This window comes from Vipera ursinii, assembly GCF_947247035.1.
Source record: "Vipera ursinii genome assembly, chromosome: 1".
Taxonomy (NCBI): domain Eukaryota; kingdom Metazoa; phylum Chordata; class Lepidosauria; order Squamata; family Viperidae; genus Vipera; species Vipera ursinii.
In genome coordinates this window covers 270064303-270089350 of record NC_139512.1, presented here as the reverse complement: position 1 = coordinate 270089350, position 25048 = coordinate 270064303, and the positions used below count along the sequence as shown (strand labels likewise).

General features: G+C 37.5%; 2 protein-coding genes across 2 annotated transcripts in view; one reads left to right on the top strand and one right to left on the bottom strand.

Moving 5' to 3' along the window:
- Positions 1-34: 34 nt before the first annotated feature.
- PEX3 (peroxisomal biogenesis factor 3) lies at positions 35-11638 on the bottom strand. The gene is made up of 12 exons (XM_083368460.1): positions 11431-11638; positions 9454-9585; positions 8692-8773; positions 7660-7703; positions 5433-5557; positions 4342-4408; positions 4192-4246; positions 3949-4114; positions 3533-3603; positions 2527-2649; positions 1566-1662; positions 35-1120 (listed from the first exon to the last, which is right to left on the bottom strand). The coding sequence occupies exons 1-12, from the start codon at positions 11501-11503 to the stop codon at positions 1037-1039; spliced, it is 1119 nt and encodes a 372-aa protein (XP_083224586.1). The 5' UTR covers positions 11504-11638; the 3' UTR covers positions 35-1036.
- The window catches only part of ADAT2 (adenosine deaminase tRNA specific 2), a 34583-nt gene continuing 21119 nt past the window's right edge, over positions 11585-25048 (top strand). The window contains exons 1-6 of the mRNA XM_083368631.1: positions 11585-11809; positions 14763-14867; positions 19327-19477; positions 21167-21273; positions 22770-22842; positions 22928-23069. Of these exons, the coding sequence (XP_083224757.1) occupies positions 11738-11809; positions 14763-14867; positions 19327-19477; positions 21167-21273; positions 22770-22842; positions 22928-22968 (549 nt within the window). The 5' untranslated portion in view covers positions 11585-11737 and the 3' untranslated portion in view covers positions 22969-23069. The remainder of the gene's footprint in view (positions 11810-14762; positions 14868-19326; positions 19478-21166; positions 21274-22769; positions 22843-22927; positions 23070-25048) is intronic.

The window sequence follows — 25048 nt, the reverse complement described above, 5'->3', positions numbered from 1 at the left end:
TAATTCCATAAACAGTATTGACCAGGACAGCATGTAATCTGTCAAAATAGTTTATTGTGATTCAGATATTTTGTAGGGATCCAAGTAAATACAAATTAAAAATATTTACAAAATGAATGTATACAGCAATAGCCATTTATAAACATTGTAAACATAATTTTTGCTAGAAACAATGCATTTCAATTCCAAACTCATACACCAAGCTCAACATTGCACTTTTCAGACTCCAGCAGACCCTTAGCATATAGAAGTCAGTAGTCCCAGTCCGAAGAGCCTAAAACTTTGAAAACCATGTAGCCCACTGCTGGGTTGCTTATCTGCTCCCCCGAGTCAGCTTAAGAAAAACATTTGGTGGTTAAAAAAGAGAAAAGCGTAATTACTTATCAACCACCAGAAATATAATAGGAGCATGATGATCTTTTGATCAAAGTCCCTCTTATTCAGTTGTACGGTGAGAATTGTATGGTGGTTTTGTGCCAAGAGAAACTTCAACTAAAACCCATTCTCATTTACCAATGGGGAAAATGGTGTCAGGTATACCAGAACTGGGTTTAATAACTGGGTTATTTTTGTTCCATCTGCCCGCTGTCATGTTGTGTTTCTGATACAACTGGTAAGTCGCTGAATAGGAGAGGGACTGCAGAAAATTTTTATTACTCCAGCCTGAAAATCAACTGGACTGTTTTCCCATCATATTGTTGCTGTGGTAGTCTGCACAATTGTAAAGACTGCCATTAATCTTCAGAAGCTTTCTGTTGACACAGTGCTCATTGCACTGTTTTTTTTGTAAACAAGTTATTTAAAATTGACTCCCTCAATGCAAAGGCTTACAGCACAAAGATTTTTTATATATTAATAATTACTTTAGTCAGCTGTAGGAATTCCATTATAAAAATTTGGAAATGATTTTTTTAAAATGGGTTTGCTTTACAAGGACAGTCATTCTATAGCACTCTGTTAAGAGTTTCATTATCAAAATGAATAGTCACAATAACTGGATACTAAATAGTATATTCTGTACATATTGAACAGCAGTTTACTTCTCTAGTTGTTGTGGGGTACTGAAGGCTTCATATACATTAGCAGCGAAGTCTTTCACTTGCTCCATCATTAATAAGTCCTAAAAAGAATATTCAAATGTTTGATATTTGCTCTCTTTTACCATGGTGTACCATTTTTACCATGATATCAAGAACTGAAATTGAATGGGAATATATAGGAAGCCTAAAGCCTTTTTTTCTGTGTCAAAATGGTTAAATTTCCTTTTATTGCTGTCTAGTCATGAGAATAAAGAATAGGCTGAAAAAATGTCCCACCTTAATGATGAATATCTTAATCTGCTCATGATTTGAGATATAATATTCCCTATTCCTGTTATTTTAATTTCATTTTAAAACTCACTGGAATTTAGATTCAGCAAGGATGATGTATAATTTTAAAATAGACTAAGGCTTCAGTGCTAAACACACTTACCTAAGAATAAATCCTACCAAACTAAGTCAGACATATTTTAAAGGTTTGAATACAATTTCACTTTAAGACAGGCAAAAAAGTGGCTTTCTTACCTGAACAAAATGGCTAGGTGTTTCGCTGCAGACTGAATGGATCTGCCCATTTATTATTGGGATTATCTTGGCTAGAGGAAGACTGGCACTAGAAAAACTAGGATAGGAAGAAAATACAGAAGTCTGCCTGCTTAATTACTTTTGCAATATACTGATATCACAGCCACTGTTAAAGACTACAAATACTGAATATCTACATCATGAACATATGCAATACAAACTGTCCCTATACAATGCAACAGTGAGAAGCAGGTTGGATTCAAATGAATGGATTCCCAACTCTTCCATTTACATGCTCAGCATTTCTCAATCTATGTGAGCTGAGTATTCACATCACAGTTTCTTGTTGGCTTCCAAGCATATTAGTTGACTGCAGTATCCCAATTCAAGAATTATCAGAAGCAAATTCTACTAAAATATTCAAATAAAAAAAGACAGTGATATAACTTTACACATTAAAACAACCCTGCTCAAAGATTTTTGGCAATGGAAACAAGCAGGAGCAGCCAATTTATGTGTGGCTCTTCCTAGACTGGAACAGAAAAAAGTTTTTTTTTTTCCTGTTTTACCTAAATTGACAGCTGGTGATAAAAACAAAATGAGAGGCAGTAACTAGAAAATACTGTAGCTAATAAGGATTGTAAACCATGTAATGGGATAATTCAGTTTGAAGTAGGCACGTTCAAAGGTTAGGACAGCCACTCTGTGGTCTTTCCCTGCTCCGCACGTACTTACAATGAAAATGCTACAATTAGAACTATAGTGGAAGCTGTCATGATGGATGTCTTCCATGCATCTATTTCAAATAACTTTTTCTGATTCTCTGAGAGGATTTGCAGGGTGTTTTGCTCGAAATACCATTGTGAAATGTGCCATTCCACTTTTAGCGGATAGAAAAAAAAAGATATAACTATTCTCTAATAAGAACTGGGAGCATTTGTAATATTAAAATCAGTTTTACCTGTTCATAGAGCCAGTATGGCATACGTCCAGTTCAGTAGGTCTGAAGAATTCTGCCATGTTATCCAGTAATCGACTAAATCCTCTATTTAAGCAACTGCTCAAAACTCTATTAAAATCTGGGCTGGAATGAAGAAAATAATCATAATTCACAGGGGAAAAAACTATAGTTGTATTATGCTGTCTTTTTATGTACAAATAGTGAACTATTCAGTTGCCGTTCACAAAACCTGATGGTCATAGGCTATACAACATAGGCTGTACATGTTCTAGGGAATTACAGATGTTACATACTGGAGGACAGAAGTTAATTCCACCTTCAGTTCCACAACACATACAAAAGAAACAAACTCAACACCACAGTTCAAAATGATACTTGCCATTAAACTCATACAGAAACATCCACTTCCTATCTATCAGCACAAAATACCAATTAAGGCAATTTTTAAAATCTGTTCATGTCAAAGCTTCCAACAATGATATACATTTCTCCTCAGTTTTATGAATCAGTTTGCTTGTCACTCAGACTATAATGAACAAGTCATTTCAGTACCCAAATTGCAGGCCATTTGGTTACAATAATAATTATGGTTTGGCCCAGCAACATCCACAGGAACTTTCATTTTGGATCATGAATGCAACATTGCAATGAATTTAGAAAAGGGACCGCAATCCCCCTGATGTCAATGGGATCCCCATCCCTACCCCCTGTTCATGATGACACTGATTTACTCAATACAAAAGTGGAAATTAAAGTATCTGAGGGCATGAAGAGCATGTAAGGCACAAGGCTATTGGATTTATCACTTGAAGCCTTAGAACTATTGTCTATTATTTGTATAAATGGATCTTTCATTTGTAAAGAGTTACAGAAAATACTATAAAAACCACTAACATCTTAAATGTTGAAGATATCCAAATTTTAATTTATTCACATTTCCATTTTTAAATGTCATAAAATGTTGAGCATTAACGTAGTTTCAAGTCCTTGAACTTTGGCTACTTACCTTTCTAACATATCTCTTGTTTCATTAAGTAACTTAATGGTAGCAACATCTTTTTCTGTAAGTTCATTAGCCTAGAAAGACAGAGAATAAAGGCAACTTGAATGTTTTCACAATTCATTTAACTGATATTTGCCTTGCATTCAACCATGACCATTGTGATCCTACTCAAGAGCTGCACTGGAGCAGAGTTTACTGTCTATACGTTATATGGCCAATGACATTGTTTGTGACAGATGAGGAAATCATTGGCAAACCATCACACACCAGAATGTCCCCCCCACGAAAATTTGGAAAAGCTGAAGCCAAATAAAAGATGTTAGATTCAAGATAAGTTTCAATTCTACGAAAAACATACAGAATCAAACCCCGATTGTAGTTCTGAGTCTGATTCCCTGCTCTTAATAATATGCAAATACCTGAGAAGCCAAAGGATTCTCTTCATCCGGCATCATGTAATGACATAACTGGGAAGGTGATGCAGCTTCTTCAGATGCAGAATCTTCAGGCTGTTCAATTGCTTTTCTTATCTCTCTTAGCTTCTGCTCCAGATCCAAGAGGGAAAGGGCATGCTTGAGAGAAACACTGCAGTGAGAAGAGTTAAACATCAATAGCGTGCATTCAAACCAAGTATTTTAGATTTCTAAAAGACCCTATTATACCTCTCAAATACATTCTGCACGGTCTTCTTAACCACACTTATTAATTCAATCAAACCTATGGGAGAAGAAAAAGAGTTTTTGAAGACCAATTCCTACTTGTTCAAACTTCATAATATAATTTTAGGTAAAACAGTTTTATGGATAACTTACCATCTCCCAGGAGATGTTGAATACTTGATAAATATTGTTGTTGAACCTCTGGGGGAGCTAAAAGTGTCTGCAAGAAGAAAGATTAGTCTGTATCATTTCTGCTACCAAAGGAACACTATCTGTCCTACATATCTTGTAGCAAATCAGAACACGGACTTCTTCCTTTACCTCTTCAATAGTTGCTAAAATTCTTAAGATATTCTACTTCTTAAAGGACTCTTCTCACCTTTTACAGTAAAACAGAACAATTTGTCTTCCCCCCCCCCCCGGCAAAAAGTACATTCTTGCACTAATAAAGTTATCTTGGAAGCACAGCTAGAGCAAAGGCAGACAACCCATAGCCTTCCTGGAGTTCTTGTAGCTACTGAACTCCCGAACATTATGCTGCCAGAATTTGGTAACAAAGAAGAGTGGCAATTTTTACAAGTAAAATTGGTGTATTAAACCTCCAGTGAGAACCTGTCTAGTGGAATGGTTTAAGGCAGCGGGCTAAAAATCAGATGGTAAATTCCAGGCCTGCATAAAGCAGCTGAATGACTGAGCCAGTTGGTCGGTCTCTCTCAGCCCTAGGAAGAAGGCAATGGCAAACCACTTCTCAAAATTTTGTTCGGGCAGTTGGTAGAGGTTTATAATGTCTCAAAGACACACAAAAAAGCCCAACGTCCAATAGGCTTCTTTTACTTTACAAGAAACCTTCATTCCTCTCTCCTGTCCAAATGAGGAAAAAGAGCTGAAAATTGGAGTCACATCTCTAATGGTGCCATGGCACCACAAGCACATCCTCTGCAGCCCTCCTGAAAAACTGTTTTAAGAGCAGTTCCCAGATATAAAGAAGGGTGATTGGTGCCAGCCTACAATAAAGTGTTTTGAAGGTATTGTAAGTTCAATATCCCATGCTTTTTGGTCATCATTCCATTTTGGAAAATTAGAGCACCATCTTACATATTTTCAGTTCAGTAATCATAAATATTTTCAGCATGCGATCTGCTTCCATGAGTTTAAGCAAGCATAAACGTACACTGGAGTATTCAAAGTATGTTTTCCTTTCTGAGTTTTCAATAGTTTTATCTATTTGAAAACAATCTACTTACAGTGCCATTTTTGCAAACTGCTGCATTGTCTAAGTAAATGTATCCACCAATAATATTTAATTGGACTCGGAGAAGAACTACGAGCATGCATGTGCTGTATACTGCTACAATACTCCTTGTAAAACCTTTAATAAAACAAAAATTTACCATGAAATACTGAACGTATCTTTAAAAAGAACATATTTCATCAATAAAATCAAATAGTAGCAGATTTTTGGAGACTTAAATCAGGGCTATACTTCTAGAAATTATTTTGGAGGACAAATCTCCATTTTATTTATTTTTCTAAAAACCTCTTTGAAAGAACAGCATAACTCAAAGCTCAAACTAATCAAAGTACTAGATTTAGCTAAGTAAAAGGTATTACTGTATATCCACGGCTTTACTGATGCTAAGGGCTTAAAAAAAGATTTTACTTAAAATGCAGAAAAACAAATGGAGGAAACAAAGAATCTTCAATTACCAAAAGGATTGCAAAAGGGAAAAATTCAGGATTTTTAGATTATTCTAGGTCAGGGGTAGGCAACCTTGGCTCTTTTATGACTCGTGGACTTCAACTCCCAGAATTCCTGAGCCAATTCTGGGAGTTGAAGTCCACGAGTCATAAAAGAGCCAAGGTTGCCTACCCCTGTTCTAGGTAAACCCTTTTCTCACTATTAAGGCACATTCTAAGTAATTATGACAATCATTAATTGTGTTTTTACTGCTGCAATACATCCTTTTGAAGTAAGGTAAATATAATATCATGTACATGTGTTAAGGAGAGTCCTGATAAAATTGCTTCTATTGGATAGTAGCTGATGGAACAAAATTACTTTTAAACATCACAGTCAGATGTACAGTATAAGTTAAAGGAAAGAGATTTTTGATGTGAAGTAATAACTGAATCTGACGACTTATTGAGACTGAAGGTATGATGTTTGGCCAGGCAGGAGACACAGGTAGCAAAGCTGACACCAAACAGGAAGCATCGTGAAGCACGTTTTGAAAAATCTTGCTGAAGGCAAAGGTCAAGCAAAAAAAAAAAGCCCCCAAATGCCTAGCACAAAGAAAGGGTAAGTCACTAGTAAGCTCTTCGTCCAGTAGTTTTGAATGAAAGGCACTATGGCCACTAGAACCATAGTGAGGACAAAACAACACTAAGGTTGGTGGTTGGTCACAGCTTCTAACATAATATACACAAGAAGGTGTAGCAGCTGGAGTTCAAGTTCTTGTCACATCCCGGTAATGAAGTCACTTGAGCTAAGCAGACTTTCATGAAAGCATAAGACAAAGACACAGCAAGAGTATCCTGGAGCAGGAAGCTAATAATAATAATAATAATAATAATAATAATAACAACAACAACAACAACAACAACAACAACATTCCAGAATTAAAATTGTTGATATGAAAGACAAAAAGTCTGGATGTTGCAGTACCTGGAGACCGCAGAACAGGGGGAGAAAGAACTGGGGAAAATCACAAAATACAAACACAGGCAAATACAAGTAGAACGATTGTGGCAAAAGAAAACAAAAATAGTACCAATAGTAATAGGCCCCTTGGGTGCAATCCCAAAACATCTGGTGCACCACTCGAACACCATCAGCACTGATGAAATTACCATCAGTCAATTGCAAAAGGCAGCTTTACTTGAAACAGCTTACATCTTGTGATGATACCTCTAACACCAAACGACATCTGCCTATTCCAAGTCTTTGGAAAGGACTATTTTCTATTGAGCCAAACTACCATCCCAAATGCTCTTGGCAATAGCGTGAAGAAAGAGTTTGAAGGACACACAATTAAAATCCCAATTGTGTTTAGTGCTGGTGAATTGAGATTCCTACTTAACTTTGAATGGTGCTATGTGGTAAATGCTGAAGTAGTGTGAGAGAGGCTTTTTTTAAATACGCACTATTACAAAGAGAAGGTTTAAAATTAGAGAAAATAAAATTAAGGTGGAAAATAACTACACAGCTAAGGGCAGAAATCACTTATCTAGGAGAGATAACTATGGCCACTATAAGAATTCAAAATTAATTCAACATAATTAATTCCACTTAGCAAATAGTAAGGCTTATTTTTGAATAAATATGCTTTCCTCATGACAAATCATAATGTTCATTGGGATAGTGCTTGAAGCACAGTAGCCAAGATGCTTAATCCTGAAGAAAGAAAAGTCATTCTGTGTATACCTAAAGAGGGTCAATGGATCAGAAGCACAATGATTCATTTGACTTACTTATAATCTTCAATTCTTCCCATATTTCTAACTTATTGGCTGGCCTACAGAAAGAATAGAAAAAATGCATTTATAATTAATTGAAGAGCTCCATTTATTTATTTTATTTAATTCCATTTATATCCCGCCCTTCTCCGAAGACTCAGGGCGGCTTACAAACTTAGCAGTAGCCTTCATTCTATGTATATGCCAGCTTATTAGGGCTTTCACACACACCCCAAGCAGCATTATTACAAAGTCAGCTTAATTGCCCCCAACAATCTGGGTCCTCATTTTACCTACCTCGGAAGGATGGAAGGCTGAGTCAACGTTGAGCCTGGTGGGACTCGAACCTGCACTAATTGCAGGCAGCTGGTGTTACTTAAGGAGGCATTAGCCCACTGCTCCACCAAGGCTCTGTTAATCATTTCAATCCACATCAAACAAAAAAAGCCAAACAGAAAAATATGAGGGAGAAAATAAATGCTGGGATTTTGGAAAGTGACACTGTAATAAGGAAAATGCTTGCAAAGCACAGAAACTTATGCAATGATGCCATTCAGTTGTGAGACACTATTCCATCAACAGAATGGATTCTTAATCCTACCCATTCTTCTGCATGCATTGGAAAGGAACAGGAAGTTCAACTGCATAAACATGACTGCTCATATAGCACTGGAATAAATCTGTATTTGTGATGCTGAAAAAAATACAAATGGGTAGCCCTAGGTTGCCTTGGTAATAAATATTTTAGAAGACACGTTTTTAAAAAAATGTAGGATCATCTATGAGTTTCATGCATAAAACCGCAGCATGAAAAGGGGATTCGGACACTTTAATGGCAAAGTTTTCCTCCTCTAAAGTCAATTAATACGGTACATGTTAAGCTATTTAAATCTTATATGACTTTGGCAAGAAAACACTTTAACAGAGTGTTTTGTTACAGAAAACAAATAGTTTGTCCACGCTAACGTTATGTACATACACACTACCAAAACCTAAAGGACAGTATTCAGAACAAACTATAGTAATCTCTTGACAATTTATGCTTACTTGTTTTTCAGCAGGGAAGTGAGACTCTCAGAATTCAGCTGATACATCAAAGTGTCTCTTAATGTTGGAAGCATTGATAGTACTGAAAAGCAGATGATAGGAAGAATTATTGGAAGACACGGACCATCATCAACAAAGTAAAAACAACAACTTAAGTGTTAACAGTAAGGATGTTACTGTCGAACTGATGTAAAGATCTCTATAACATAATTCTAACATTGTTAGAAATATTTAAGGTTTATTTAAAATAGCTTTTAGAAAACAGTAAATGTAAGGATCACTGACAGCCCATCCGTTCCAAAAGGAATCTGCTATGTGGGATTATACATTACTGGTAAAAAAACACACACACAGCCCTCCTGAAAATGCAGAACTAGAGATATGACTCTCTGAATCCTATTTGCTAACCTGTCCATATTGGCATGATTAACCATATCAATTTAGTTCACACATAGTACCAAACTACAGTTAAGGGTAATCATGTTTTGCATGATAAATTGATGAATTATGATTTATAGTCAATTAACAATTTAGAAATGGAAAATATAGCTTACAAATTTGTATTTATGATAGTTATGTTTTGATGAGTTGTCCAAATTAGCAAATATTGTTCTAAGCATTATTTTGTCTGCAGCAATTGTTTCATTAAAGAATCAGGAATTAGATGTTGAAACAAGTACTGGGGGGGGGAAATGGGACTTTGACAGTGAGCTTCAGACTTTGGTATGTTTGACAAACAAAATAGCTACAGTACCACTTTACCTGTCATATTGCAAGTCCTCTGATTACTTTCAAAATGATACTGCCTTCTTGCTTGTGCTATATATTCTGCTGCTTCTCTTTCTTGAATTTCTTTCATTTTTTTCTGACCATATTTTCCAAGTACATAAACCCCTACAAAAGACATACACACATACATATCACGCTATCACACTGAAATGCCAAGCTACTGATAATTTAGGATATGATTGATCAGCCTAAGAATAATATACATCCAGAGAAGCATTAAAGAAAGAACTGCACTTGTCAACACCGTGGGGTGAAGCTTCTGTACTTAGAAAAAAGAGGATACTTTCTCAAGTGTGTGACAAGATACACTTTGAACAAGAAAGTATTGTACAAGTCTGTTCATGCAATTGTGAATGAAGAGGGAGGTTGATCCAGAACATGTGAACTAATTAAAAGAATCTGTCTGAACTTGAACCTCTTTCACCAGTAGAATCTACATCTCCATTGGGGAAATTTTTCAGGCAAGATAAATTCTTAACTAAGTACTCCTTAACCAACCACTCTCCAGATATACTATGTATCAGTTTCCATTTCTGCCTAAGCCAAAACAGCCATTGGTTGGTTATTCAATACCAACAGCAACACATCTAAACAGTTTTAATTAATGGCTCAAGTTGTGACGCTTGATTCCATCTAGCCCAAAATGATTGGGATCAAATAATACTATTAACAGTGCTTCTAGACAGATTTTGAAGCATTGCTTTTAATCCACACCATCTGGATCCAGCAAATGTGACTGTAGCTCTCTGTCATCCTTTACTTCATCGTCCTATTTGTACAAGGCCCCAGAAAAAAATATATATCTGTCACTTATTTTTCAGAGCAAAATGATCAACAGGAAGGTATTTTTCCCTCTTCTACTAGGATAATGCTCTTGGAATTATAGCTAAACTTGCTTGGTTTGTAACTAAAGGGAAAAATGGTTTAAGCTGATGTGGCAAGTAGGAGTAAGCATATGCTTGAATCTTCTTTCCTCCTGTTCGTTATTACTTTAGTTTTTTTTAACTTGGTTTGTTGTAACAAATGCTATTCCCCATAGCATGTCAATTTTAAAAGGCAGGAATAGCAGCATACGTACAAAACAGTCTGTAAAGGAGGGAAATGTGGTCAGTTTGAGTTCTTCACTCTTCCCCCTATCGACCTCTCGTGCAAGATGATGAGATTTTAGCCAATATATGTGAGCATATATATCAATTTTAAAAGGCAGAAATATCAACATATGTACAGGAAGGAGCAAAACAGTCTGTAAAGGAGGGAAACGTGGCCAGTCTGAGTTCTTCACTCTTCCCCCTATCGACCTCTCGTGCAAGATGATGAGATTTTAGCCAATAAATGTGAGCATATATATCAATTTTAAAAGGCAGAAATATCAACATATGTACAGGAAGGAGCAAAACAGTCTGTAAAGGAGGGAAACGTGGCCAGTTTGAGTTCTTCACTCTTCCCCCTATCGACCTCTCGTGCAAGATGATGAGATTTTAGCCAATAAATGTGAGCATATATATCAATTTTAAAAGGCAGAAATATCAACATATGTACAGGAAGGAGCAAAACAGTCTGTAAAGGAGGGAAACGTGGCCAGTTTGAGTTCTTCACTCTTCCCCCTATCGACCTCTCGTGCAAGATGATGAGATTTTAGCCAATATATGTGAGCACACAGAACGAAGAAGAAAATTGGTAATCAGAAGTAAGGCGGCATCCTCATGCACCATTCCCTTGTGAGTAAGCCCATTCAGCATAGTGGACTTATTCCTGGGTAAGCGAAGCAAAACTTAAGGAAACGTCCTGCAGATTTCAGGGGGCGGACGCCTCCCGCCCTGGGCACGGCTGGGGCAGCAGCAAAAGCGCAGGCGGCGCTCGGGATCAGGTAGGGCTGCTTGTTCAACATCTGTTTCGGGACCGCAAAGCGCAGCAAGCGAAGGCCCGGAAAAGGCCCGGTGGGAAACTCACCGCCCAGGAAAGCGCCGAGGAAAAAGCATTTCTTTTTGTGACGCTTCACGAAGCCCCAAATGGCCGGCAGCATCGCGGCGGCGGCGGCGGCACAGGAGGCTTCTCAGGCGAGCCGCCGCTCCGCCCACCCGTCCCCGGCGCGCCGCAGGAAGCCCTGCCCTTCGACTCCGACGCCGGCTTCGCTTCAGCCCACGTCCTCCCCGCACTCGAGTCCCCCAGCTGGCCGCGGTTCGCCCTTTATCTTTCTCCCTCGGATCCGTTCGCTCTTTTCTTTTCGTTCCGTAAGCGACGCTTTCCTCGCGAAGAGATGGAAGCGGCGAAGAAGTGGCGGGTGAGCGCGGGGGAAACCGAGGCCTGGATGGACAGAGCTGTTCACATGGTGAGGGCTCACTCGCAAAGAAGTAACCAAGGGGGGTGTAGCGGGGCGGTCGCGTTGCAAGGCAAAAAGAAAGAAAACAAGCGTCGGGGTTGCGAGCTTTTTCAGAGCTGGGACATACTGGAAAAAAAGATTAGCGCATTTATTGGACGACATCCACGTGTGAATTATTTGGGAGTTATCTTTTGTGCCGTCCATCTCAATCGGTCAGGTGCCTCTTCGGATTGAGTAGTGGCCTTTTATCATCTTAAATAAGGCTTCTAGGGTTTTCGAAATGAGGGGTCCTTGGTGCTCTCTGAGCTTGGTTATATTCTTGCAGACATTTTTCATTAGGTAACATTATCAGTGCATCTAGCATTAACCATTAACCATTAATCATTAACCAAACTAGGTAACATCATCATGACTAGTACTGATGATGTTGTCTAGTTTGAGGAATGAAAGGTCTGCAAGAAACAACCAAACTCAGGAAGCACTGAGGGCCCCTCACCTATCCAATATTATTGAATTTATATAACCAATTTTTCCAGCATCTCCTACCTAGACAGAACTGCAGGAATCTGACCTGAAGAATTATTTGTGAGTGAAGTTCCAACTCTCATAGCTAATAAGGAAATGCTAATGGTAGACATTATTGCCTAGAAACTCAGGCACCCAGGGTTTGGCAGGGAGCTGATAAGAATTTGATCCCTGAATTTGAGAGATACTTTTACCTTTGCAAAGAGGCTTCTTTTTCCACTCAAAAATATGAATTGCCAAGTAATTCAGAGAAAACAAAAAGCATTTATTAACCGGGGAGGGGGGGTACAGAAACAAATGATGCTTTCAGTATTTGTGATATGTCAAAAAGCAAGTGATCAGACATTGATTATATGTGAGAATTGAACAACAGAAAAACCTTAATTCTAGGCTTTCATTCAACAAGTGGTAAATTCAGGGATTACATCACTTTCTTTCCCAGTCCGGTTTCCATCTTTTTAAAAACTTACAAGTGTATTCAAGTACTTCCAGAATACCCTCTCCTATTATTTAGTTACCAAAGGCTAGGTTTTGCAGGTGAAAAAAAAGACATGATTTTGGCTAAAAGGAAAACATGGTTTCCTGTATTTCAACAGGAGGCATGACTGCTATGCTAAAATGCTAACATCACCTTTTATTAAAAATCTAACCATGAAGCCTAAAATTCCAGACTGACAACATGAGTAGGAATATATTTGAGGGGCTTTGAGTGACCGTTCATGTGATGAATAGGATCCTACCCTAGAAAGGTGATCCTGCCTCCAAATTTCATTTAAGATACCAGCCCTCAGTTCCTTATTAATATGTGTTGCCCCAAGACAGCGTTTCTTAACCTCAGCAGTTGAACCTCAACTTCAGTAGTCTAACAAACAGGCTCTGTTCTGGAAGAAGGAACTATTTATCTTTCCTGAGAACATTTATCCATATGTCTACTTTTGCCATCTATTACAGTATTTTATTTTTATCCCACCTTTATTATTTTTATAAATAACTCAGGTGGTGAACATATCCAACACACCTTCCTCCTCATGTTTTCTCCACAACAATAAACCTGTGAGGTGGGTTGGGCTGAGAAAGAGTGACTGGCCCAAAATCACACGGTTGGTTTTCATGGCTAAGGTGGGACTAGAACAGGGGTAGGCAACATTGGCTCTTTTATGACTCATGGACTTCAACTCCCAGAATTCCTGAGCCAGCATGGCTCAGCTTGGAAACCTCTCCCTTTCCCCTCAGCATGGCTGGCTCTGGAATTCTGGGAGTTGAAGTCCACAAGTCATAAAAGAGCCAAAGTTGCCTATCCCTGGACTAGAACTCACAATCTCCCAGTTTCTAGCCTGGTACCTTAACCACTAGACCAAACAAATTATGCCATATTACATGAGTAGCAGTTGCTTTGTCTGATTAAACAAAAGCATTGTAAATAAAAATGTAATTGGAGCTTAGGACTGCCCCCACCCTCCGTTCTTTCCGCCAGGACCTGAAGACCTGGCTCTTCGAGCTCTCTGGCCCAGGCTGAGAATATTTTTAATTTTAACTGGGTTTTAATTTTCTCAGGGTTCTATTTAATCTCTTTTAATTTGTTTTAACGTTTGTATTGACTGTTTTTTAAATGCCCTGTAAACCGCCCTGAGTCCTTCGGGAAAGGGCGGTATATAAAATCTAAATAAAATAAATAATAAAATAAATAATTGAACCAGAGTAAGCTATTAATTCAGGTATAGCTCAGCCAATAAATGATAGCTGTGTGTGTGTGTGTTTTTTTTTTTGCTGTGTACTAATTTCAGTTTGCTTTTCTTTTGAGAATTGGGGGCCAAAAGTAAGTGCCAGCACATATGTCCTTTATTTTGCTATGTATGTGATCCATTCAGTCAGAAATGTTGGTTTCTCATTGTATAGCATTGTTCTTGTACTGGGAAAACAGTTGCATTCGTTTACTGACTTACTGAAGTGACTGTTTCCTCCTTCCTTGCAGAGAAGAGAGATTGGAGAGGAAAGGTTTATAGGAGAATAAACAGGCACACAGTGGAGAATACACACCAAAGGGATTTTCTAGTGCTGGCTGTTTGCCAGTGCATTCCTTTGATGTATTCTCCCATTGTGTGCCTGCTTACTTTCTTTTAATTTTTTCCTTTACAATGACTGTAAATACAGGCATCCATTCTCTTATTATTAATTATCCCTGCACTGGGTGAGCATTCCAAAGGACTGGGGAGTGGGAAAAAGGAAAGCTTAAATTAAGTCATAAGCACAATCAGAGTCATATTTTCCAGTTAGCGTCTTGTGTCACTTGCTGACCACGTTTCTGGTCCCAGACTACCTCTAATGGAGTAAATGCAGCTGAATGCATTGTGCTTCTAAACTTGCAGTCCATGATAAATATGATACCACATCGCTCTTTTAACAGTGCTGTTGCTAATTACTTTGTGTGTATTGATAGGCTAAAGATGCACTTAAGAACGGTGAAGTACCTGTTGGTTGCCTCATGGTCTACAATAATGAGATTGTAGGAAAAGGAAGGAATGAAGTTAACGAAACAAAAAATGTAAGTGATTTAGGGAATCCTATCCTTTGCACTATATATATAAATAGAACAATCCTCAAGTAGGTTTAAAGAAATTCCATTACTTCAGCTATGTTTAAAACCTGTCTTGTATAATTTGGGAATCACATAGCAAATTGCTATTTTGGAATTTTTATGTTTTGAGTTCCTGTTTTCTAAAATTCTGGTTAGAAATGCTGTGTTCTCTATAAACACATCTCTCCAATTCTGGAAAACCATTTTATATTTTTCTTATAAGCAGCCTTGGGTTATTTCCATGTGTTCAGCAACCATTAAAAGTTAAAATAGTCTTGAATGAAGGGGACTTGTGACTGGTCCTCAAAGTTTGGATGTTACTGTTGTCTGCCTGTAACTTAAGAGGGACATGTTAATTTTTTTAAAATAGAAAATGTTTAGTGTTGATCTCTGAATGCTAGTGAACTTCAATTATTACTATTTTTATGTACAAATTGTTTTATTTTTCTTTTATCAACTGTTCTACATTTAGTTTTGTTACTATTACCTAGACAAGACCAAGTTTCAAAATATAGTGATAATAGTTCACAGTGTCCAATTTTCAAATATATTGTTTTTTTAATTCCCACAATTCCTCGGACAGAATAATCATTGGCTGAGGTTTATGGAAACTGTAGTTTTAGCAAGATTGCATGTTTAATGAAATCAAAGCTTAAAAGTTCAAACAATAAAAACTAAACATTCAGAATTTCATAATAAACTAGAAACTCATGACCTATTGAGTCATTATTTCAGAGATACTTCCTTACCTAAACAGAGAAACAGAATGATGAAGGGTGGGCAAAAATAGTGGAAGCAGGAGTGACTTCCAACTTTGCAGTGACTTTACCATTGAATTTCCTTAGGGGAATCTGGCAGGAACCAAGGGATTGTGAGACTTTCTGGGTAATTGTCACAAAATGTTGAAAATGAAGATCATGTGACACAGTGGCAGCAGACAGTAGTCAAAATTTCCCAAAGTTGGGAAGTGCAATGCAGAAAATAAACGTGTCGTGGTTTTCACAAGAAGATTCTAATCTCCCCAAAGAGTACACACACTCGGTCATTACTGGAGTTACTCATCTACATGGAAAGGGGAAGAGAACAAGTACAACAATAACAACTATGAAACCTGGCTTGAATACATGTTTGTTTATTATTATGATGAAATATAAGCCTACTCCTGCCCCTTAAGAAGCCTTCAGCATAGTTGGAGAAGATGGAAACTTCAGTGTCCCTGGCAATTCATTCAAAACAATGAACTCGTATCTAACTGATTTTATGAGGGGAGAATTTTAACAGTTCTTAATAAGAACTGAGAGCATTTTAAGTCAGGAATTCTGCCACCTTTCAGACAGTAATTGTAGTTGCACCCTAGAGTGTTTTATAGGATTTATGGCACCTGCTAAGCACAATCTCTTGAAGGACTATTCACATTAAAATTAATTTGTAAGATGGTATTATTACAATAGATTTTAGCTAAATGCATTTTGTTTGCTTCACATTTTCTATTAATGTTCGGTTCCTTTTATCGAGTAGCATATTTCATCTATCCAAGAATTAATTGGGCCATTGTTTTCAGTTTGTACTTATAAATTTATAGTCCGAAGCATATCGTGAAATATATAAGCTATTTTTTTAAAAAATGAGGGAAGAGTCTTACATATCTAGATTGTGCATGCTTTGCTGAACAAAAAAAACCCTTCCTGTTTTGTAACTACGGTATATGTTTTAAAGTATTTAGATTGGTGTTACAAATCACCCTTCTTAGAAAGTGATATACTGACCAAGTGATGCACTTTTGGGTAATTGTTCAGTGGGCAACGTTGTGAACATGAACTGTGTTTTGGATTATTTGGAAACTACAGGAAATTCAGAATGGAACAATGAGATTGCTGAATGAATATAAACAGAGAGATCATATCCTGCGAGTTTGATACAAGTATACTAACTCTTAGTTAGTTGCCAGGCACAGTTCATAAAGGTGGCTTGTTTAAACACCTTTTTTCCTGAATGTCTTCAGGGCTCCGGTCACCTGTTTGAATCTGCCCAAATACTGCAATTATTTTCAAAACTTTTTCTAAGCTTCTCACTGCCACTGGAGGTAAAGCTGCTGGAAATTATAGATTTTACTACTGATTTTTATCCTTGCTCTGCTTTTTATTTTGTTGATATGAGGACTGCTGCTTTTTTGCCTTTACAAACTGCTTTGAGAGTCTTGTCAACCGCAAATGAAGCAGGCGGGCTTGCCCCTTGCACAAAACTATCCCCTTTTCCCCACCTCACCCCTTGTCAGGCCGCCACCCCGGAAAGGTTGGGAATCGCTGATGTAGATCATATCGCAAAGAAATGAAAGTACATGCATGTAAAAGCTTCAGTGCCAAATGCTGCCATAATTGGGAAAAAAACCAACAGGTGATGTAATCCATGAACATATATATAAAGCTTATGAGAGCATTTCCTATTCTCTCCAGTAGATCAATCGTTTTTCCTTGCATTAATTGTTGGAAGGGTTAAATGCAAAATACAGAGCTGATACCTGGCAGATAGAGGAAAATTTTTGCTTGTACCAATCCTGACTTTTTTCCTATCCTCTTTGTCCTTACTTGTTTCAAACATTGAGATGGAAAAGTCACTAAAGCAGAGACATAGCTCCGTGCCTTTTTTTTTTTTGCTGCTGCTGATGATTTTTATTGTTTCGACACTGGATTGCTGTGGCTCTTGCAGGGGTTTTTTTGGTCTGGAATTGTCTTTTGAAATTGCTCCAGTAAAATAAAGACAAAAGGCACTGTATAAAATAACATCAGTGTAGTGAAATAAGATTTCACCTACATTGGTTGTCATTGACCTTCCCTACTTTACAGTGGAAATTTTGAGAATCCATTATAAAAAAAAGATTTGTAACCATTGCAACTGTTAGGTTTGTGTAGGTGCTTTTCACAAATATAAATACTGTGCCCTATTCTACTATGACTCTTTTTTTAAAAAAATGAAGCCTGGATTCTGACAAGCTGTTTTGATAGTATGAAGATACTTATATGTCAGCCAGGGGAATGTATCCCTTAGAGCAGTGGTGGCGAACCTTTTAGAAACCGAGTGCCCAAACTGCAATCCAAAACCCACTTATGTACCGTTGGGTGCCGGGTGGGCGTGGCCCATTGGATGGATGTGGCCCACTGGGTGGGTGTGGCCAATTGAGTGGGCGTAGCTGTAGTGATAAGGGCAGACTGGGTAGGACTAAAAAGTTCAATCAATCAATTCCAACTTTGCGAGATCTTTTTTTTTCCCCCATGAGAAGTTGAAATTGATTAATTGAACCTTTTTTTTTTTGCACACGGCAGTGGAGGCCTAAAGCAAAAAGGTTTTATAAAACCCAGCTGATGGCCTAGGACTGGGGCGACGGCGCCCACGCCCACATAAAGGGCTCTGTGTGCCACCTGTGGCACTTGTGCCATAGGTTCACCAGCATGACCTTACAGTGACAGGCTAGGATTGGGGAAGCACAACCTGAAGTCTACTCTCAGCTGTCAAAGTGTCCAGAATGATCTGGCCAATTGTTCTCTCTCAGCACAAGAGCCAGCACGCTATACTTTTAAAGACATTGGACTGACACCAGCATTTCCCTCAGGCTTGGAGGCTTCCTGGGTGATTTTGAACCAATTATGCTGTTGTGAGAAATAATTGGAGGAGAGACAGCTGTGTACAGCACCTTGAGCTTCTGATGAAAAGGCAGAATATAAACCTAGCAAATAAATAAATTGTAACAAATTTCCAACAGGGGTCAGTCTCATTTGTGTTATTTTGTTTTATTTTGCTTATAAAGCAAACTCTAAAAGACACTGAGTTATAATCTTGCCCTTCTCTCTTAATACAATACAGTAAGCATCCTCAGGCATAAGAACGTATTTCACTCCATTCTTCAGTAAATTGTTTGAATTGCCTTAGTCCAAACAGCATCTGGACTACCACAAGCAAATTAGTTTTCAGCTTCGGGGAACCATGAAAAACACAGAGAATACAATCACAGAAATGAAGAAAACTAACCTTTCTCAACCACAGTCCATGCTGTCTTGTAATACTGAGAATGCTCATCTCCATACACTAGAGGGCAATAGAGTGAGGAAACCTGTCCTAGGCCATCTTCTCCAAACTGTAGTTCTTGTAATTCTCTTAAAAACAGAGTTCTTTTTCCTTGTATGTATGTTGGATTTATTTTATTAAATTGGTTTGCCACCCATCTTAATCACAGTGTAACTGCAGGCGGCTTACAACGTTAAAAAGGATAAAACTATACAAAGCATGCATATGACACTGCCCCGTTGGAGCCCCAGGCCAACTGGCAAAGCCAGGTTTTGAGGCTTTTATGAAAGGTCAGGATACTTAATATGCAAAGTAACCCATTTTATGTGGCACCAGTTCTGATTTTTTTTTTGCTTTATTCCCACAGGCTACTCGCCATGCGGAAATGGTAGCAATTGATCAGGTCTTGGATTGGTGTCAACAGCACAAGAAGAAAGCCGAGGAGGTTTTTACCCACACAATATTATATGTCACAGTTGAGCCCTGTATTATGTGTGCAGCTGCTCTTCGAATGATGAGTATCCTTCTCCAAATGTTGGCCACTTAATCCTTAATACAGAATTCTGTTTCTCAACTTGAGGGACCATGGAAAGAAGGTCCTCTAAGCTATTGTTCTCCAACTGGGTATTCAGAATCATACAACCTTTGAATTTTTATTAGCAAATATTGAGATGGATAAGCTAGAAAAGAAGGTGATATTCTGGGTCAAGTCCACATCAGGCAGGGCAAGTGCTTGTGCAATATGTGAAATTTTGGAATTTTGCTATGGCAGGAATATATTCATTTAAGCTTCTTTTCTCCAAAAGATTTTGTTAAATTTCTGGTTCTGGATGATGGGGTGTAGACAGGAAATCCAGCAATATTTTTGCCCTCGATTTATGGGTTGGAAGGCATCTTTTGTTGGAGCAGGGGGAAATGAGAAATATTTTGTCTGAGGAAGTTTACCACTTTTGTAATACGGTAAGTTGTCTATGGAAAAGATGAATCTATGTATTGTAAATGAAAGGAGATTATTATTATTACTACATTGCTTTTTTCTTTTAATGTTGTATATTGGGTTCATTGGGAATTGGGCAGTACTATATATAAATGTTTGAAACTCAAATACTTTAGCCACCTAATGAGAAGGAAGGACTCACTGGAGAAGAGCCTAATGCTGGGAAAGATTGAGGGCAATAGAAGAAGGGGATGACAGAGAATGAGGTGGCTGGATGGAGTCACTGAAGCAGTAGGCGTGATCTTAAATGGATTCCAGAAGATGGTAGAGGACAGGAAAGCCTGGAGGAACGTTGTCCATGTGGTCGTGATGGGTTGGACACGACTTCGCAGCTAACAACAAATATATAAATGTAAATAATAATGATAATTATTTAATAATAATATAAAGTATAAATGACAATATAAATTCTGAAAATGGAATACAAAAAAATAATCCAATTTTGGAAAGATCTAAGTGAAACTCAAAAATACTATAATAAAAATGCTGGATGGATAAAAGAATTTGAAGATAGATGTAGTAAAAATCAAGTGGAAGAATTATTGTAATAATAACAGCACAAATGGTTAATCATGTGAAAACAGTTAATAAAAATTGGTGAGAACATATAATTGAAAAAGTTGTTGAAAATGAACAACTTAAAATATTGTATTGTGGGAGTTTCAAATACAAACTGATAAAGTCTTGGCTGATAACACACCCGATTTAACTGTGGTTGAAAAGAAGGAAATGTGGAAAATTGATAATACCAGGAGATAGTAGAATAGAAGATAAAGAATTGGAGATTACAGAGTACTGAGATCTGAAAATCAAAAATGAAAGATTATGGCATAAACCGGCTGTAGTGATCTCAGTGATTATTGGCATAGCAAAGAATCTTGGACAGCACTTAGAAAATCTGTGCATTGTCAAAAATTTCCATCTGTCCATTACAAAAACCCCCACTGCTTGGATATGAATATTTACCATGCCAATACAGTCCAATATCCCAGGTCCTTGGGAAGAACTCAATGTGTATGAAGGCCAACACCAACTAAAGAACTGGCAGCTGTGAGTTCACGCTGTTATGATGGTGGTGGAGGTGGAGGAAAGTTGGCATATTAAAAATAGCTGGACTGTCAATTAAACAGCATTGTTAGTATCTCTATATTATATAGTATCTGTATATGATTTCTTATCTAACCTAGTTAATGCCTTAACTGATCTGCATAAATCCCGTTGGTTGTGTATGGTTGCCAAAATGAACGGTTTGGAGGCTGTGGCTCAGTTCTGAATATCTCTTCTGCTACTTTGACAGATACAGGGGAACCATTTCAAGTGAGTAACTTATTATGGGGCCTTTCTATGTATTCATAAGAATGCAATATATATCAAAGTGGTGTAGCAATGAAGACTTCGCTCCAGAAGGCCAAATCAACATTTTGGAAGTCAGCATGTACACATTATTTCAGGACTTAAGCCACCCATTTTTTTAAAAATTGAAATGATTGACTGGAATGCTTTTCTCTAATACAGAATCCGTATGTTCTCCTGCATTTTGTGATTGAGTGGGCTATTTTTCATAATTTAATTAAAAAAAATAAGAGTTTGGAATAACTGCTAGGTTCAATGAATAAGGTTCAATGAATAAGGTAGGTTCAATGAATGCACCGAACCACATAATACCAGTGAAATTAAGTCCAGAGGTAGAAAATCAAAGGACATTTTGTACATTTTGTACATCTTTGTCTAAATGTCAAATAGAAAAAGAAAAATTGTTTATGTTTAGATAAAACAAAAAATTGCAACTGTAGAAATAAAATTGGGTTTTAAAAAAGAATCTGTGTAAATGTTTTCTGATATTTCATCTAGTGATTACATTTTAGCTATGTGTTGTATTACGAGCAGAAATGTTTGCATTTTAAAGATCTTCAGACATCATAGAAAGCAGTCCTTCATTTAACTATATGCTTTTTAAATTTCTTGTTCACTGAGAATATCTTGTTTTATGTGTGTATGCCTATATATTTCAAGAAATGAATATTATCTAAGGATAATCTGTGGGTATAGTAGTATCATTAAGTTATTGAGCTGGGTCAAGAGATCTTGACAACTAGAGAGAAAAACCAATTGATGAAAACAGGTTTTTTGGCAGAAACTTTCTGTGGACCTACTAACCAGCAATCCATGATTATCTTTTCACATTTGTTTTAAGGTTGTATTTCTGAGATTGCTTTAACCACAGTTTCATAGTTCCACGTCCTGGTTTCCAAGAGTTTCTTAAAATTGATACTTCCCAATTTATAAGTGTAGTTTCGTAATTTCAGGAATTGTTGAGCTACAACGTTTGGGGTGGGTTGAAAGAAGCAAATGCACTTACTTACATGTCCACTTAAATAGTTTTATTTCCAACCATAGCTACCTGAAGTCTAAAAAGACTCCTTTAAGAATTTGTGCCAGTCAAATGAAGGAAAGAAAAAAGGATTGTAAAAATGCCTCCTCCCAATTGTTCCCCAAATGCCCATGAAATAAGGCTCTGCTGAAAAAAACCTCTTCCGATAACATATATATCATCCTCCCACTTTTTTTGTCCTGTGCTTTATTCTTGTCTTAATCAAAAGTCATGCATGCATTCCACTGCCTTTAAAAGTTATCTAGTAAACAATGTTTAATAGGTGCTGTTCTTATTCTAGCACTCCAGCATAGCAACAACAGAAGCTATGTCACTCACACTTTTGAGTTTTTAAAGATAATGAACTCTTAACTGGGAAATTCTGCTGATGGTGTGCCTTCATTTAAGATGCATTTTTGAGCATCATGTTTGATTTCTTTAGTGCATAGCCGGTTATCGATCTGAAGAAGCTGTAGAAATGCTGAAAACCTTCTACAGACAAGAGAATCCAAATGGTAAAAACCTCATATCAGCATTTCAATCCATGTGGATTTTTATAGATTTGAATAGTAGTAACTTCATTTTTTTTCTTTTTTACAGCACCAAAATCAAAAGTTCGGAAAAAGGAATTCAGTAAATGAGTGGCTGTTGTAAAGTTAACCAGTCTACAAAAAAATAATAAATCCTTGAATGATCTCCACAGTGCTGGCCTTTGCTGGATTAAATTATTTAGCTCCAGGAGGTAGAAAATGACATACCTGTCCCTCTTCAATATGTAATAGAATGTAATATGGAAGTTATGATAAATTAACAAATACAGTTGTGGATCAAAATGTCTAGTTTGTTTTCCCCTGGGTGCCAAACTGCAAAGATATTGAAAGAACAATCCCAATTAAGGCAGAACTCTTGCAACTATTGATTTTGAACTTGATCAGAGGTTCAACTAATTAGGACAATTCGTGCTTTGCCAGTACATACTTGTGTTGATTTCTATTGTCTTGTAAATTATTTGGATAAGAATTCTATATAGAACTCTGTCAGCCTCCAGTTCACGAAGTTGTTCACTAAGCTATACATGCTGAGTCAATCTTCCCAGGTCACTTGCTTCATTGGAATTTCTCTTGGGAACTAGTCCAATTAGTACTAGGACTTCATTAAGCTATAATACAGTCCAAGCCTTAGTCATTTTAATCTAGTTGAGTCTATTCTAGTGCTAGTAGAGGCTTTCCTGTCATTTCCTATGTGTGATATATTCAACTGAAAATATCGATAAGAAGGGGGGGGGGTCTTCTGCATAAAAACCATGTACTCTTTCACTGAAATAGTCCAATATGGATGAATATATTAGACAAGGTCTAATTGTACCATTTTCTTCATTGCATCACAGGGCAAGTTTAAGTCTTCCTAGAGACATCGGTGTTCAGACTTTTGTAGAAAATATTGGCAATATTAAATTTAACATTGTGATAACTGAATTGAAAAACTTGTACTCGTGCCTGATCAGCTGCTGCCATACCTACTTTTTTCAGATGAATTCCTGTTGTGGTAGCAATTGCAATTAAGGATCTGTTGATTTAATTATATTTTAATATATTTGCAGTAGAAAATTCCTTATAATATTGAAGGCAGGCTATTCAGGTTAGCAGCGTCTATCCAATCTTGGCCAATGTTGAAAGGCTCAGCAGGGCCAGAACGGTTTATTCTTTGGAAATTCTAGAACTGTTGGACTGACTGCAAAGTCGAAAAAGCATTCCAGAAAAAAGGCAACAGAAAACCACTTCTGTAATGTTGCTAAGAAAATAACATGGGTGTAACCATGAAGTCACCAGGAGTCATGGTAAAACTTGAGGGAATTTACTGAATGAATTACCAATTCAGGACTTGTGTACCTGTGTTCAGTTACAATAACATTTGTAAGGGCTACGTTTCCTGAACATATGTGTAGCTGAAATGTTAAAGTTATATTCAAATACGCTAGTGTTACCCAGTCTTAAATACAGTCATTTTGGTAATGACTGTGCAGGAAGTTAATTATATTGCCAAAATACAATATTTGGAAAAGGGTCCTTCAGAAGAAGGCAGAAGTAATTAATATTAGTGAAGGAATACAATGTTGCCAACAGCACCATTGTTAAGCTTCCATCTTATACATTCTACCTCATCTACTTGGCTCTCTGATTCTCTTTCCTTGCCAGAAAAATATGTGGAATTTGTTAATGTTTGGGGGAGTGGGGAAGCAACTGTTTGTCTCATAATTAACTATCTAATTTAACTCAGCTAGAAGCCCAGATCTTAGCTGGCACATTCTGCATTGTAGGTCTGGTCCAGGGGAAAAGAGCCTTGGTGGAGCAGTGGGCTAATGCCTCCTTAAGTAACACCAGCTGCCTTCAATTAGTGCAGGTTCGCGTCCCACCAGGCTCAAGGTTGACTCAGCTTTCCATCCTTCTGAGGTAGGTAAAACGAGGACCCAGATTGTTGGGGGCAATAAGCTGACTTTGTAATAATGCCGCTGGGGGGGGGCTGAAAGCCCTAATAAGCAGGCATATACATAGAATGAAGGCTACTGCTAAGCACATTGATTTGTGCTTTAGATTGTAAGGCGCCCTGAGTCTTCGGAGAAGGGTGGGATATAAATGGGCTTTAAAAAAAAATACTTGGTTCACTATAATGGTTACCCCGAAACTGAGAAGTCATGGGAAACCACAGCAGATCTCTGTATCT

What these genes read in the sequence shown, in the direction of transcription:
- PEX3 (XM_083368460.1), bottom strand. Translation starts at nt 11,503, where the DNA reads ATGCTGCCGGCCATTTGGGGCTTCGTGAAGCGTCACAAAAAGAAATGC. An exon ending in ACTTCCCTGCTGAAAAACAA is followed by an intron (nt 7,704 to 8,691) that starts GTAAGCATAAAT and finishes TTCTTTCTGTAG; the next exon opens with GCCAGCCAATAAGTTAGAAA. An exon ending in GGAAGAATTGAAGATTATAA is followed by an intron (nt 5,558 to 7,659) that starts GTAAGTCAAATG and finishes GTTTTATTAAAG; the next exon opens with GTTTTACAAGGAGTATTGTA.